This window comes from Drosophila santomea, chromosome 4, assembly GCF_016746245.2.
Source record: "Drosophila santomea strain STO CAGO 1482 chromosome 4, Prin_Dsan_1.1, whole genome shotgun sequence".
In the NCBI taxonomy this organism is placed as follows: domain Eukaryota; kingdom Metazoa; phylum Arthropoda; class Insecta; order Diptera; family Drosophilidae; genus Drosophila; species Drosophila santomea.
In genome coordinates, this window is record NC_053020.2 from 519,756 (window position 1) to 531,857 (window position 12,102).

At 34.3% G+C, this 12,102-nt stretch overlaps 2 protein-coding genes across 7 annotated transcripts; one reads left to right on the top strand and one right to left on the bottom strand.

Moving 5' to 3' along the window:
• Positions 1–2,236: 2,236 nt before the first annotated feature.
• On the bottom strand, positions 2,237–8,500 carry LOC120454923 (transcription initiation factor TFIID subunit 3). 6 transcript variants are annotated; one of them, XM_039640672.2, is made up of 8 exons: positions 8,192–8,497; positions 7,086–7,604; positions 5,335–7,029; positions 4,672–4,797; positions 3,816–4,393; positions 3,061–3,409; positions 2,548–3,001; positions 2,237–2,488 (listed from the first exon to the last, which is right to left on the bottom strand). In XM_039640672.2, the coding sequence occupies exons 1-8, from the start codon at positions 8,355–8,357 to the stop codon at positions 2,368–2,370; spliced, it is 4,008 nt and encodes a 1,335-aa protein (XP_039496606.1). In that variant the 5' UTR covers positions 8,358–8,497; the 3' UTR covers positions 2,237–2,367. The 6 variants fall into 6 exon arrangements, with proteins under 6 accessions (XP_039496606.1, XP_039496605.1, XP_039496608.1 ...); XM_039640671.2 differs by having other exon boundaries at positions 3,816–4,627; positions 4,684–4,797; positions 8,192–8,496; XM_039640674.2 differs by lacking the exon at positions 7,086–7,604 and having other exon boundaries at positions 3,816–4,627; positions 4,684–4,797; positions 5,335–5,811; positions 8,192–8,494.
• Positions 8,501–8,836: 336 nt separating this feature from the next.
• On the top strand, positions 8,837–12,061 carry LOC120454927. Its single transcript, XM_039640684.1, has 4 exons — positions 8,837–8,989; positions 9,059–9,280; positions 9,910–10,083; positions 11,775–12,061. Exons 2-4 carry the CDS (start codon positions 9,137–9,139, stop codon positions 11,949–11,951), a joined length of 495 nt encoding a protein of 164 aa, XP_039496618.1. The 5' UTR covers positions 8,837–8,989; positions 9,059–9,136; the 3' UTR covers positions 11,952–12,061.
• Positions 12,062–12,102: the final 41 nt, after the last annotated feature.

Below are 12,102 nucleotides of genomic sequence, written 5' to 3' on the forward strand. Positions count from 1 at the left end.
TAATTTCTAACTTTTTGTTCCATCGAACAGTAATATAAAAATAATAAGTCAGTACAACATTAACCCAAATTGAAAAAGGCTATGAGAAACCTTTCGCACTTCAGCATTTCAAAGATCATTCTTTGAGATACACCTACGAACGGTTAATTGTAAGCATAAGGACTGTAATATGACCAGCTTTTTGTGCCTCGTTTGCACGAAAAAGTTTGTTGGGGGTTGACTAGAAACTTATAGGATGCGATAAAAACCAAAACTTAACTATTTGATACTTAATAGTACTAGACTAATACTTTCTTGTAACAAATATCTATATTAAACCTACGAATTGTGACCTCTCTCAAGAAATAATTTTTTTTGTGAAACAAAACTTAATTGTTGCTTGCTTCTAACTTTATCATTAAATGAATTAATTAGTATATGAGACTGCTCGAATATTGGTTGCTCTAAAACAATACGGGGTTTCAATTTAAACACAAACGCTTTTGATCATAAAGCCTTTTTATACCCGTGGCTTGTACAGTAAAAGATTATACTAGATTTGTTAAAAAGTTTGTAATAGGTAAAAGCATGTAAAGTATATGTTCTTTTATTTATATTCCGTCCGTCCGTATAAGATTGGCCATGCAGATTCCAAAGGCATACCCGCAGCGCATGCTTAATTACTGTTGTCACATATTAAATTAATTAATATTAATAAACATGGATACTTTTATTTTTTTTATTAGTCTACCCATTTTCTATCGGAAAACCAAAAACATTTCGGCCATGCCTTTCTGACTCCACCTTTTTTTTTGCCTATTTCTATCCATTTGCCAAACAAAATTGTGAAAATTCTGTGCAATCCCACTATCTAAATAACGGGCATCTGATAGTCGAGAAACAAAACTGTAGCGCTGTCCGGTTTTATTATACTCCTTTCTCGTAAAGTAAAAGGGTATACTAGATCCGTTAAAAAGTATGTATCTGGTAAAAGGAAGCGTTTCCGATCTATAAAGTATGTATTCTTGCTCAGGATCAATAGTCGAGTCAATCTGCCCATTTCCGTCTGAACGTCGAGATCTCAGGAACTATAAAGGCTAGAAAGACATAAGAAATGCAGAATACAAAGATTAAAACGGAGCGCCAGTTTGTTAACTGATTTTAGCGCATCCACAAAACGCCCATAATTGCCACACCCACACTTTTGAAAAATATTTAGAAGGTTTTTATTAGTCCTGTAAATTTGTATCGATTTGCCAAAAAACCGCCACGCCCACTCTAACCCCCACAACTTTTGTAAAATTTGAAATTTGTTTTCATTTTATTAATTTTTTTTGTTTTACCTTCTACCGATAGTACTCAAATGTTGAAATTTCTTGTCCGCACTGTACACAAGCTGAGTAACGGTTTTCTGCAAGCCGTTGAAAGGGCTTTCTCTATTGCTAGCATTTAAAATAGAGATAATAATAATCAAAATAGTACATACTTAAAATTTTTAATATTAGTACGGGCCAATATTGAAACAAAAATTAATTATCTTTAGAACGTATGGGAGAGTGGGGCAATATCCAGTAATCTTCAGAAACAATCTTAATTTTTAAGCTTCTATAGTTCCCGAGATTTCGACTTGACTGTTAATACTAATTAACAGCTTGAAAATATATAGTTATCAAGTCGAAAATGTATCCTTTACTGCGCTGCAAACTTTAGACCAATCATTATATTCTATATAAGGATGTACCAATTTTTGGGTTATTAAACTTTTAGATATCTATGTATATATAACTATCGTCGGAGCTGAACAATTTTGTCACTTAGATGGGTATAGGTAATTTAAGCAGAATACCGTTATTTCTGTTTTACATATTTTTAAACATGACAGACAGACTCTAGTACATACCATTGTACAAAACCAAAGTGACGATCACATTCACAACATGTGTACATGTGTATAATATAAAAATACTTTTTTTTGTGTATATGTGTATTTGTATGTGGAAGTCAATTTTCGATATATTATTCAAACTGCAGTGGGTTTAAATATATATTATTCAGCTGAAAACACACTCGTCATTATAAGCCCTGCCTGGACCACAATAAAATGTTGTATTCTAGCAGGTTAAACTTATTGCTCAGCCTTGCTAAGGCGTTTTCCTATGTCTTTAGATTCTAGAAAATAATACAATAAATTAAAAGTTAATTTATTGGATAAAAACCTTCAGCAATGATGAGAACAATATAAAAACTTCTCTAAAAATTTGATGTTTCAGATTTTATTAGGGTTGTAACCTCGTACATGTAGAAACATATTGGTTGTCAAGGTATGCATATAAAAATCAATGTATAATAAAACTGTAAACCAAGATGATTCTAATTATTTATTGGAAGTCACTTTTTTTTGTTTCGTCTCTTTTTTTTTTCAGACCCATGAATTGTTTTTTTTGTTGCACAAACGCGACAGAACCAATCGTCGTTGTCCTTCGGTGCAAAGGTTATTCCAACACAAATCCTAAAATAAACGTTTTTTTAAGTAAATTGTAGGATAAAGTTGGCTTAGCACAATTATACCAATGATACCATGCGTCGCATCCGTCACATCCAATCATTGCAGATCCATCGTCAACCTTTCCACAAGCGGGGCAAATCCATATACGGTTACCCTCGGCGTCAACATATGACGATGGACGACTTGGTTCCGTAATTTGCATTGCATTTGCATTTTCTTCAGATATATTTAACGGAGAACCACATAATGCACTTTTTGACACTGTTCCTGTACTGTTGCCTATCACTTGAACAAAGTTATTCATGATCGTATTAGGCGCCAACATCAATTGTTGTGGTAATAAAACAGAACTAGCCGAAAGCGTGGAAGAGGCAGCATTGCAGTTACTAGGGTTTGATAACCAACCGGCAGAATTGGATGAGCTTTGATTAATAGGAAGTTGAGCGTTACGCAGCGCTGTTGTGGAAGGTACTGGTAAGGCTGTCGAAGAGCAGTTTCCTAAAAGCAGTGTATCAGCTGGAATAATATAATTCTATTAAATTGTATATAAGTAATTGTATAATAACTCCCCGTACATTGTTTGTTTTTTGGCGGCCCGGTGACCAATGGGGAAAAACGAGCAAGCTCCGGAGAAGTATCCCGTTCACGGTCCTTCTTTCCTAAAGGAAAAATAGTTGTTTGCTTTAGTTTCCCTGCATCTGTCATCTCATTTTCTGAAGACGAAAATAATGTAGGTTTTCCACTAAGTTTCAGTGTAAGTTTGGGTATTTGATTTGGAGACTGCGGTAACTTTGGAGACATTCCACTTGTACCACCTAACGGTGGATTTATTGTCATGGAACTTGATTTCAATACAGGTTCAACGATATTAGTCAAAGGCACCTTGGTAAATTCTTTTTTGTCATCTGGTATATGGACTAAAATCTAAAATAAGAAGTTATTAAAATATAAATATAACGTTGAAAGTTTTGCTGATATGTAGGATTAATGTGTTCATATACCTAAACCAAGCTATAGGTTTTGATGCAATAAAAGATATATATATGTATGTATGTGCGTATATACTACGTATACGTACGTATACGTATATATGTATATATTGGGATCTGACTAGGCCTGATCCCAAATAATCATAAAAAGAACCCTCGCTAAATATTCTAAAACTGTACCATAATAACTATGAACTATACGTTTATATATATATTTACATATAATTATATTTATTTATAATATATTTATATATATATATGTATAAGATTGTGTACACGACACAAACACTCATATTAAAATGTTTTTTTTTTTTTTTTGTAATTAAGGAATTGACACTAACCTGCTTATCTTTATCCTTTTTCTTTTCTTTTTTTTGCCTTTTATCATTGGCCTTTATTTTTCGGTCGGATTTAAAAGAAGGTAAACCAAAACGATCCTTTCTCTTTGATTTGTCTTTCTTCTCTTTTTTTTTTTTTATTTTCCCTTCTTTCACCTTTTTTAGCTTTTTATGATGTTTGCGCATTTTTGGTTCCAACGCCGTCAATCCAGTTGGTGTTATTGTAATGTCGTCATAGTTAGAAAATGTAGACAAAATATGGTGCTCTTCTGAAATTTTCATTTGATTCGGTAAAGTATTGCTTTCACCTAAGCTACTGAATGGCGCTATTTTGGAGGAATTTGCCGAACTACTCGTTCTCGACAAAGGAATAAGATCTGCACCCCCAGCTAAACTGAACTTGTCACCACCCATAAAATTTGGCAAGTTAAATTGCGAAAATGAAGGTGGTGATGGCGTGTGGGTTACGCTTTTTACATCGGGAAAGCTCAGTTTAACAGGCTTCTTAAATTTTTTAATTGATTCGTTAGAGTTTATATTCCTTAGTTCCATGTTGGACTTTTCTTCACCAATAAATGTAGCTGAAATGATAGAGGAGGTCTGTGATTCTGCGAAGCTGGTATAAGTTGGACATGATATTGGAGGTTTTCTTTGAACCATCTGCCTGTTGTGCAATGATTCATCGGAATCATCGGAAACCTCTATCGGATCATCAGGATCTCCAGAAGCCTGTTTAAGTGGTTTCGTGTTCATTTTGCTTGTAGCCTGTGCAGATGGTTTTTCTAAGCTAGTGCTGGCACAAGATACGCTTTTACCTACAGTTACAAATAAGTTATTTTTATATAAATAATATATTTACCTTCAAACTTACACTCAGTAAATTTCATTGAGTCGGGTACTAATGGAGCAACGTTACAGTAGTTTCGATCCATTTGCAAGTCAGTTTGCGTGGAAGATCGGCTCAGATATTGAGCAGTATCAGCAACTAAAACAAATTTTCGTTAATACATTTTTATATCATTTTATATTTCGGAGGGCAAAATTTGAAATACATTTTGGTGGTAGTAAATGTAAAATAATAATCGAATTTGTTTTACTCTTGCTTAAATTACACTTTAAATGTAAATGCAAAAAGCGACGCGCCGTTTATATAATAATATAATATACAAGGAGGTTGGGGATATATAATATGAAGAATTCTACCAATTGCCTGTCTTTATGTCCCAAAAGGTGATTAAAGTTATGGATTGAAATTATTTTAAGTCGAGATTTAATTCAAATTTTGTTTAGAATAACGTTATAAACTAAAATAGTTGGAAATGTTTACATAGTTTATTTTATACAACAAATCATTCCAGAACTATACAGTTAAGTTGATGTTAAAATCACAATGATTCCGTGACAGCTTAATGTTCTTATACTTCCGTAAGTTTTATTCTTGAATGCATAAACATTCCTTTTCTAAAAGTTATGTGAGTACTTAAGATGATTGTGATATATAAAAATAACTTATTTTACGTACCAGTAGAATCCTTAATTGGTGGACATCGAGCAGTATCCGCGGCTGATCCTTCTGGTCCAGGATACTCTATGAACGGTGAAATAGGGACTGTGTTACCGTGATTCCCAAAGCCGACCAAACCAGAGACTGCAGGAAAAAGCCCAGGCCCAGTAGGAATAAGACCAGGTCGTGGTGGAAATTGCAATAGTGGAAGCAACGGGACCATTCCAGTTTGATTTCCAGGGTAAGTTGATGCGCTAGAAACAATCGAAAATTTATCGGGACATTGCGCATCAGTATTTTGTTTGGTGGCACGAATAGAATCATGCAGTGCTGATGTTTTTTCAGGGGAACGGCCCTTGTTGTATTCCATTTCATTTTCTGGTAGGCATGTGCCATGTTTTGATTTGTACTTCTTTTTTTCCTTTTTATCTTTTGTATACAATTTTTCCAAAAAATCACTGGAGGGCTGTTCAGTATTACACAAGTTGAGAGGTTCTGTTGGGGGAGATACGTTTAAAGAACTTTGGGTAATTAACATGGGAGATGATGCTAGAGGCAGTGTAATAGCCTGACTTGACTTTCTCCGTTCAACTGAATCAACCAAAGATTGCGATACAAAATTTGTATGTTTTATTACATTTTTTCCGCCAGGTTTGCGACCTCGCTTTTTTGGCTTTGCCGAATCAATAATTGACATTTCAACGTCTGCCTTAGTTAAAGGTAGAGTTTGATCGAATATACCGCAAGGGTTGAATTTCATGCTCGAAATGTTTATGTCTTCAGAATTTATACCAAGTAAAGGTGTAGGCGTTATAGTAGTCCCCGATGGAAGACTAATTAATGGCGGAGTGGTCATTGTGCTTCCAAATACACATACTCCTATTCCAAGAGGTACTGAAGTACCTCCACTATCTTGGCGTGGAGTTCGTGGCTTAGAAAATTTCTTAAAAACGTCCAATTTACTTCGTTCTGGTTCTGATGGGGTTTTTTTTGCTGGCAATAGCACTTGCGAGTTTTGAATTACACATGGCTGCACTGGGTTATTTGAACTTTGAAGTTTATTCTCAATCTGGTTTATTGCTGAAGTCGGCTGTCTAAGGATATCAGCTTGTAAATCATTTTCGGTATTTGAGTTACCTTCTATGGCAAAACCGTTTGTAATTTGAGAATTCTGCAAAAATGGTTTCTCGTCAATGTCCAGTTGAACATTTTTTTGTTTATGCTTGGACTGCTTTTTTAATTTTTCGAAATGTTTTTTATTTGGATCGGATGATCCTCGATTTAATCGTTTTTTAGATTTTTTTACGTTTTGCATTTGACTACTTTGAATCTTTGAGGTTTCTTGATACATTTTTAACGCCTTTCGCTGGGACTTCTCCAGAGATTTTTCAAAGGGGTTAATTATATTTTCGCTTTTGCCGGTCTCTAATCCTAAATTATGCTTCTTGTTTTTATTCTTCTTAGGTGTTGTAGCAGTCAATATTGTTGACATCGTATGGTTGTTAGACGCATTTATTATTGAAGACTCTAAATGCGCACTTGTCAATAATGCAGCATTTTGTGTTAAGATTTTAGTTTCTGCGAATTGGTTCGGAATTATTTTTCGTGGATTTACTGATGTTTCTCTTTCAGAAATAGCCAGACTTGGAGAATTTTCTACCGGATTTACAATTATCGACGATGGAAGGGGTGCATCCAAACCTAAAAATTTTTCTAAAAACACCGATACATCAAAATATTTTAATCTGTATTATAAGAAAAGGTCCTACCAACTATATCCGGTATGAAATCTTCGGGTAGCTTGCCTTCAATAGCTGGACTTAGGAATCCCCCTGTTGTCATTACCACGCTGCTCATTTCGCGGACTGAGCGACCAACATCCAAGTCAAAGGCATTCGACTGTAAAGTCATCACCGCACTAGGAGAGATAGAATCAATGTGTCCGGCGCCAAACTTATCGGCCGCACTTTTTGAATTAAACTCTGCTTTTGAGCAAAACTCTTGCTTTTCCGAAAATTCTTTTTGAACTTCGTTTGGAATTTCTCGCAGTTCAGGGTCCTGCATTGGTGGCAAATACTCAAATATGTACACAGGTCGTGTTAGAGTTTCTGCGCTTCCAGGTTTAAGGAAGTTCATGTTTACAGATTTTCCGATGGGAAACTGCGGTACATCCCGGATAAATCCAACAGGTTCGACATTAGCTATGTAGTCCAATAGTTCTTGAACGTTTATGCTGAGATTTTTTATACTGAGTCGCGCATCATTAAGGTTAGGCTCGATCCGATTTGCTACATAAATAATATAAATTTATATCAACTAATACATTTTTAAGTTAAATTTTTTTTTTTGTTTCCTGTTTGGTTTTAACACGAGTTTTTTAAACTCATAAAAATAAATCTATGAAGCTTTACCCAAAAAATAAAACGGAAAAGAAGAGAGAACGCTATAGTCCAGTTCCTCGATATATTCCGTACTCAGATCGTAGAAGTGCGATGTTCCTCTATATATTCCGTACTCAGATCGTAGAAGTGCGATGGGCGTGAGAAATTTTTTCGGATCTTGGCATGTGTCGTGGTAACTTTCTGAAACATTCTTGCTCAAAATATACGTCTAGCTTAATCGTAACTTTTAAGATTTTATATTCCCCAATCGATACCGTTCATACGGAGGGACAGACTCACACTCAAACTCATGGCCAAATTGACTAGACTTCTGATCCTTATCAAACATATATTCATGTATACTATATAAGGCTTCTTTCTTTAAAATGTCACATACTTTCATCGAATCGAGTATACTGTTCAAGTACCGGCTATAACTACTTTGGGTTTGTAAATTTTTGATAACTGCTTGGTTGCGTTGGTTTACCACTTACCGTGCTCCATTTGTCCATGCATGTCTCTCGCGAACTCCTGTACAAACTTCTGCAATATGTCCTGCAACAATTCCAAGGGTGCACTAAGAGTGCAGCTGTAACCAATAGTTTGCGTTATTTGCGCAACGACGACAAGAGCCAAATCTGAAGCGTATCTGTCTGCCATTATTTTCTTTCATGAGCTACCCTTTTTCCTGAATGCTGGGAATGCTGTGAATATATTCCACGTACTTCCACTTGCTATACGAATTTATTCACTTGGTGTCTACACCTCATATAATATATGAACTACAAATTATTGATGTACGGTTCGCGATAATTGTATCGATATGGTCTGTGGTGGCACAAAGAAAAATATATCGATATTTGGGAATTGCACTTAATTTATAATAAAAAATCTACTAGATACGTTATTACATAAACAGACTACAGAATAATTAAAACGTTGGTTTGTACTATTTCTTAAAACAGATATTGACGGATGGAAATGTAGTAAAAGTTTGTTTAATTATAGAGGGCTCAATGCAGAGCGCAAGTGTTGTCATCCGTAAAAATGTTTAAGTCTTCCTTAAAAAACACCAAAAAAAAAAATAAATATGGTAAACTATTCCCAAACATAAATATTGCAAGGAAACTTAGTGGAAAAAGGGTATAATGTGTAAAGATTTACAACTATTGAGTACTCTGGAGCTATCTTCGATCACTTGACAAGCAAATAAGTTTCTTAATATAATATATTGGGTTGGGTATTGTTTCCGATGTTGTTGTTGTAGTCGAGTTTTCAAATAAAGAAGCTGAGTAAGAAGCTTGTGAACATACCTGTGTCCGTTTATCTCCTTTAAAGCAAAAATCCTTTCATCTTTTCAGACAATTGTTAAAATACTCCTTCCACATAGCGCTTGATGACGCGTTCACTCTCTTTTTTAATCCAATCAAAATTTAGAAATGCAACCATTGAACTCGAGCATTGATAAAGCAAAACATTTTTTTGTAGAGAGCGGGATCTTAGGATCCGTTAACTTTAAAGATTCGCATGACCTGATTCGGAAGACGTCTACAATTCACATAGACGCAACTCTTAAGAATAAGGTATGTAAGAAAGACTTCTTTAGTTTCCAACGAATACACGTGTGCACAATAATAGGTGAATAGTATTTCTTGCTTACTACGACAAAAGATTTCTAAGGCAGGCCATTCACATTTTATGTCCTTCACTTGTCGAGTAACTGGCCACATATGTACATATGTCCGTCTGTCTATCCATATGATTGCTGTGTTCTCGGAAACTATCAGAACTAGCGAGTTGAGATTAGGTGTGGATACTTTAGTGACCATGTGAAAATTTGTTTTAGAACATTGCCATGCCCGCTTTAATGCCCACATACCGCCCAATATCAGTTATATAAAATCGATCAACAAATACAAATAACACGCATTCCGTTCGTGGATTAAAGTCTTGAGTCACTGGTAATTTATATGTACACAATTTCTCATTTTGGCCATAAGCCATGGTTTCGGCCATAAACGCCCATGTGTGGAAAATGTTTCTTTGCTTCGAATAGGGGGGTGGTCATCCATATTGATTGCTAATTGCATTGTTTTATAACACTATATTATTTCATATTAAAAAAAAACGAACATGCATGATCCCTTGCACCTCTTATTGAATTCGAATGTTTATATGAATGCGTGAGTAAGAACAAATTTTTAAAATACAGATACGTAAAACATCACTGGGTATGCGATCGAGGGTATTTAGCGAAAAAAGTCCACTGAACAGTTTTGACGATACCCTTATAAATCTTCAAAACGAAATTTTGAAAATAAGTGATTCTTTAGTCTATGGCGAGACTAAAATCATACTACTCCGTACCGAAATTGGCAAATTAAAGGTAAGAAATTTTATTGCAATTAAATAAACCTTGGTTCTTTTGATCACAATATGTTTTAATTCTTTATATGCCGATTTTTGAGCAATATGTATTATTAGTTCGAATTCGGACCACAGAAACAGTCGGAAAATAAATTAAAAGTAATATAAAAGAAACCCTATCTTTGTTGTTTTCGATCATAAATGTTCTAACTCTGTATAACAAAATAGGTACATTTAAATAACGAGATGCATAATGCCCAACAATTAGTGTTTGTTGGCCTAGAGCAGGCTCTACTCGTACAAAAATCAGAGAGAGGGAGCGCTTCTAGAGTCGGAAGGTGTTCCACAAGAAGGAAAGTTACTATTCCATTTTCATAGTTCCCGTGCAACGCAGTTGTAAGAACTCTTTGAAAGACATAAACATTCCCTGAAATGCTTCTAGATGCGTTTCCTGAAAGGCTTCTGGATGCATTCTTTGAAAGGCTTCTGGATTGTTTCTCTATAATTTTCCGAATTAATTTTTAGATGTCTCCAATAGACACTCAATTGTATTCTAATTGAAGAAGAAGAAGTGTTCCCATAAACTTTTAAACATGTTTTATTTAAAAAAAAAAAAATTTTTTAAATCCATTTTGCAATTACATTTTTTTAAATAAAATTTCGTGTTTTCAAAGAATATATTTATTAAATTACTGTAACCTTCTATCCGTATGAACGACGAGATCTCAGGAACAATAAAATCCAAAAAGTTGAAATTCAGCATGAAGACTCTACAGACAAAGACGCAGTGCAAGTTTGTTGACCCATGTTGCCACGCCCACAAACCGATAAAAACTGTCAGTGTTTAAGTCTCGAAGTAACGCATCTTGTTATTCTAATATCCTTGGCATAACTCAATGATTTCAATCGCATTAATTTCCCGTTGAGAGTTCGACACTAGGACAATTGGCAATGCGAACTCCTCGATCAATCCTTAGAAAACCAGAATTAGAAATTCTTAACGAACGAAAAGATGAAATTGATCAAGTAGTGATATAAATCAAGCTGCGTTTTAATATGGTGGCAGGACTAAAAATCACAGCCGTTGAATTTATTGCATGTTGATAAGCACCTGTAGATCCTTCAAAAAAAGAGTATTTTAGACAGTTTGGCAGTAAACGCAAATAAAGCAACAAAAGTTTATTCCGACAGTTACGGTATTTATTCGATCAAATTACTTTTCCTTAAAATGCCTGCAATTCTTTCTTATCTAAAGAAAAACTGATCAACAAAGTTTTTCCAAGCCACACATATAATGACTTATTAAGTGGGCGAGCAATTTTATCGGCTGAAACTAAACTTGTAAATGACTAAAAATACATTTCCGAATTAGATAGTTCATACACTTTATTTATTCAAATCTATTGACTGCATCAACAAATAAACATTTACTAATCCAATCTAATGCAGCGTTTAGCTCTGTAGTATTTATGCTTTGAAAGATAATCGAACTAAAACTTTGCAGCGAAAAACATTTCCTAAAAATAGAACGGGCATACAAATAAAAGTTAACTATATATCCTTCTAAAACAAGAATGTACCCACTTTATAGGAAGAATGTATTTAAAAATGGGTATAGTAAAATCCATGCTGTATAAATATGTAAAAAGTCTATTTATTATTTTAATAATTATAAATGTTAATTTAATTTAATTTTATCTAATCTTTCAGCTGGCACTACAAGCCATAATGAATGACCAGATGAACGCTTTTGACTACTCTGATGAGATGATCACGAAAATTATAGATTCAACTCCGAATCTTTGTTTGTTTTGCAAACCTAATAGTTTTATAAAAGGATCGCCGAGCGTCAGTTCTTTTAACAAAAACATTTTAAAGAAAAAATAATATGAAACAAAAATTAGCTAAAAGAAAAAAACAACAGCCTGTATAAATGGCACGGAGAAAATTTTATAATTGGTCTTTATAAATAAAAAACCATTATCTTTTCCATTTTATTTTCTTATTTGGTTTGCCGTGTTTTTTTAAAGAACAATCT

Bases quoted from the DNA above. Each gene is read 5' to 3' on its own strand.
- LOC120454923 (XM_039640671.2), bottom strand. From the start codon at position 8,357: ATGGCAGACAGATACGCTTCAGATTTGGCTCTTGTCGTCGTTGCGCAA. The intron at 7,030-7,085 runs GTAGGACCTTTT...CGGTGTTTTTAG, and splicing joins TTTCATACCGGATATAGTTG to AAAAATTTTTAGGTTTGGAT. The intron at 2,489-2,547 runs GTATAATTGTGC...CGTTTATTTTAG, and splicing joins TGCGACGCATGGTATCATTG to GATTTGTGTTGGAATAACCT.
- LOC120454927 (XM_039640684.1), top strand. From the start codon at position 9,137: ATGCAACCATTGAACTCGAGCATTGATAAAGCAAAACATTTTTTTGTA. The intron at 9,281-9,909 runs GTATGTAAGAAA...TTTAAAATACAG, and splicing joins ACGCAACTCTTAAGAATAAG to ATACGTAAAACATCACTGGG. The intron at 10,084-11,774 runs GTAAGAAATTTT...CTAATCTTTCAG, and splicing joins CCGAAATTGGCAAATTAAAG to CTGGCACTACAAGCCATAAT.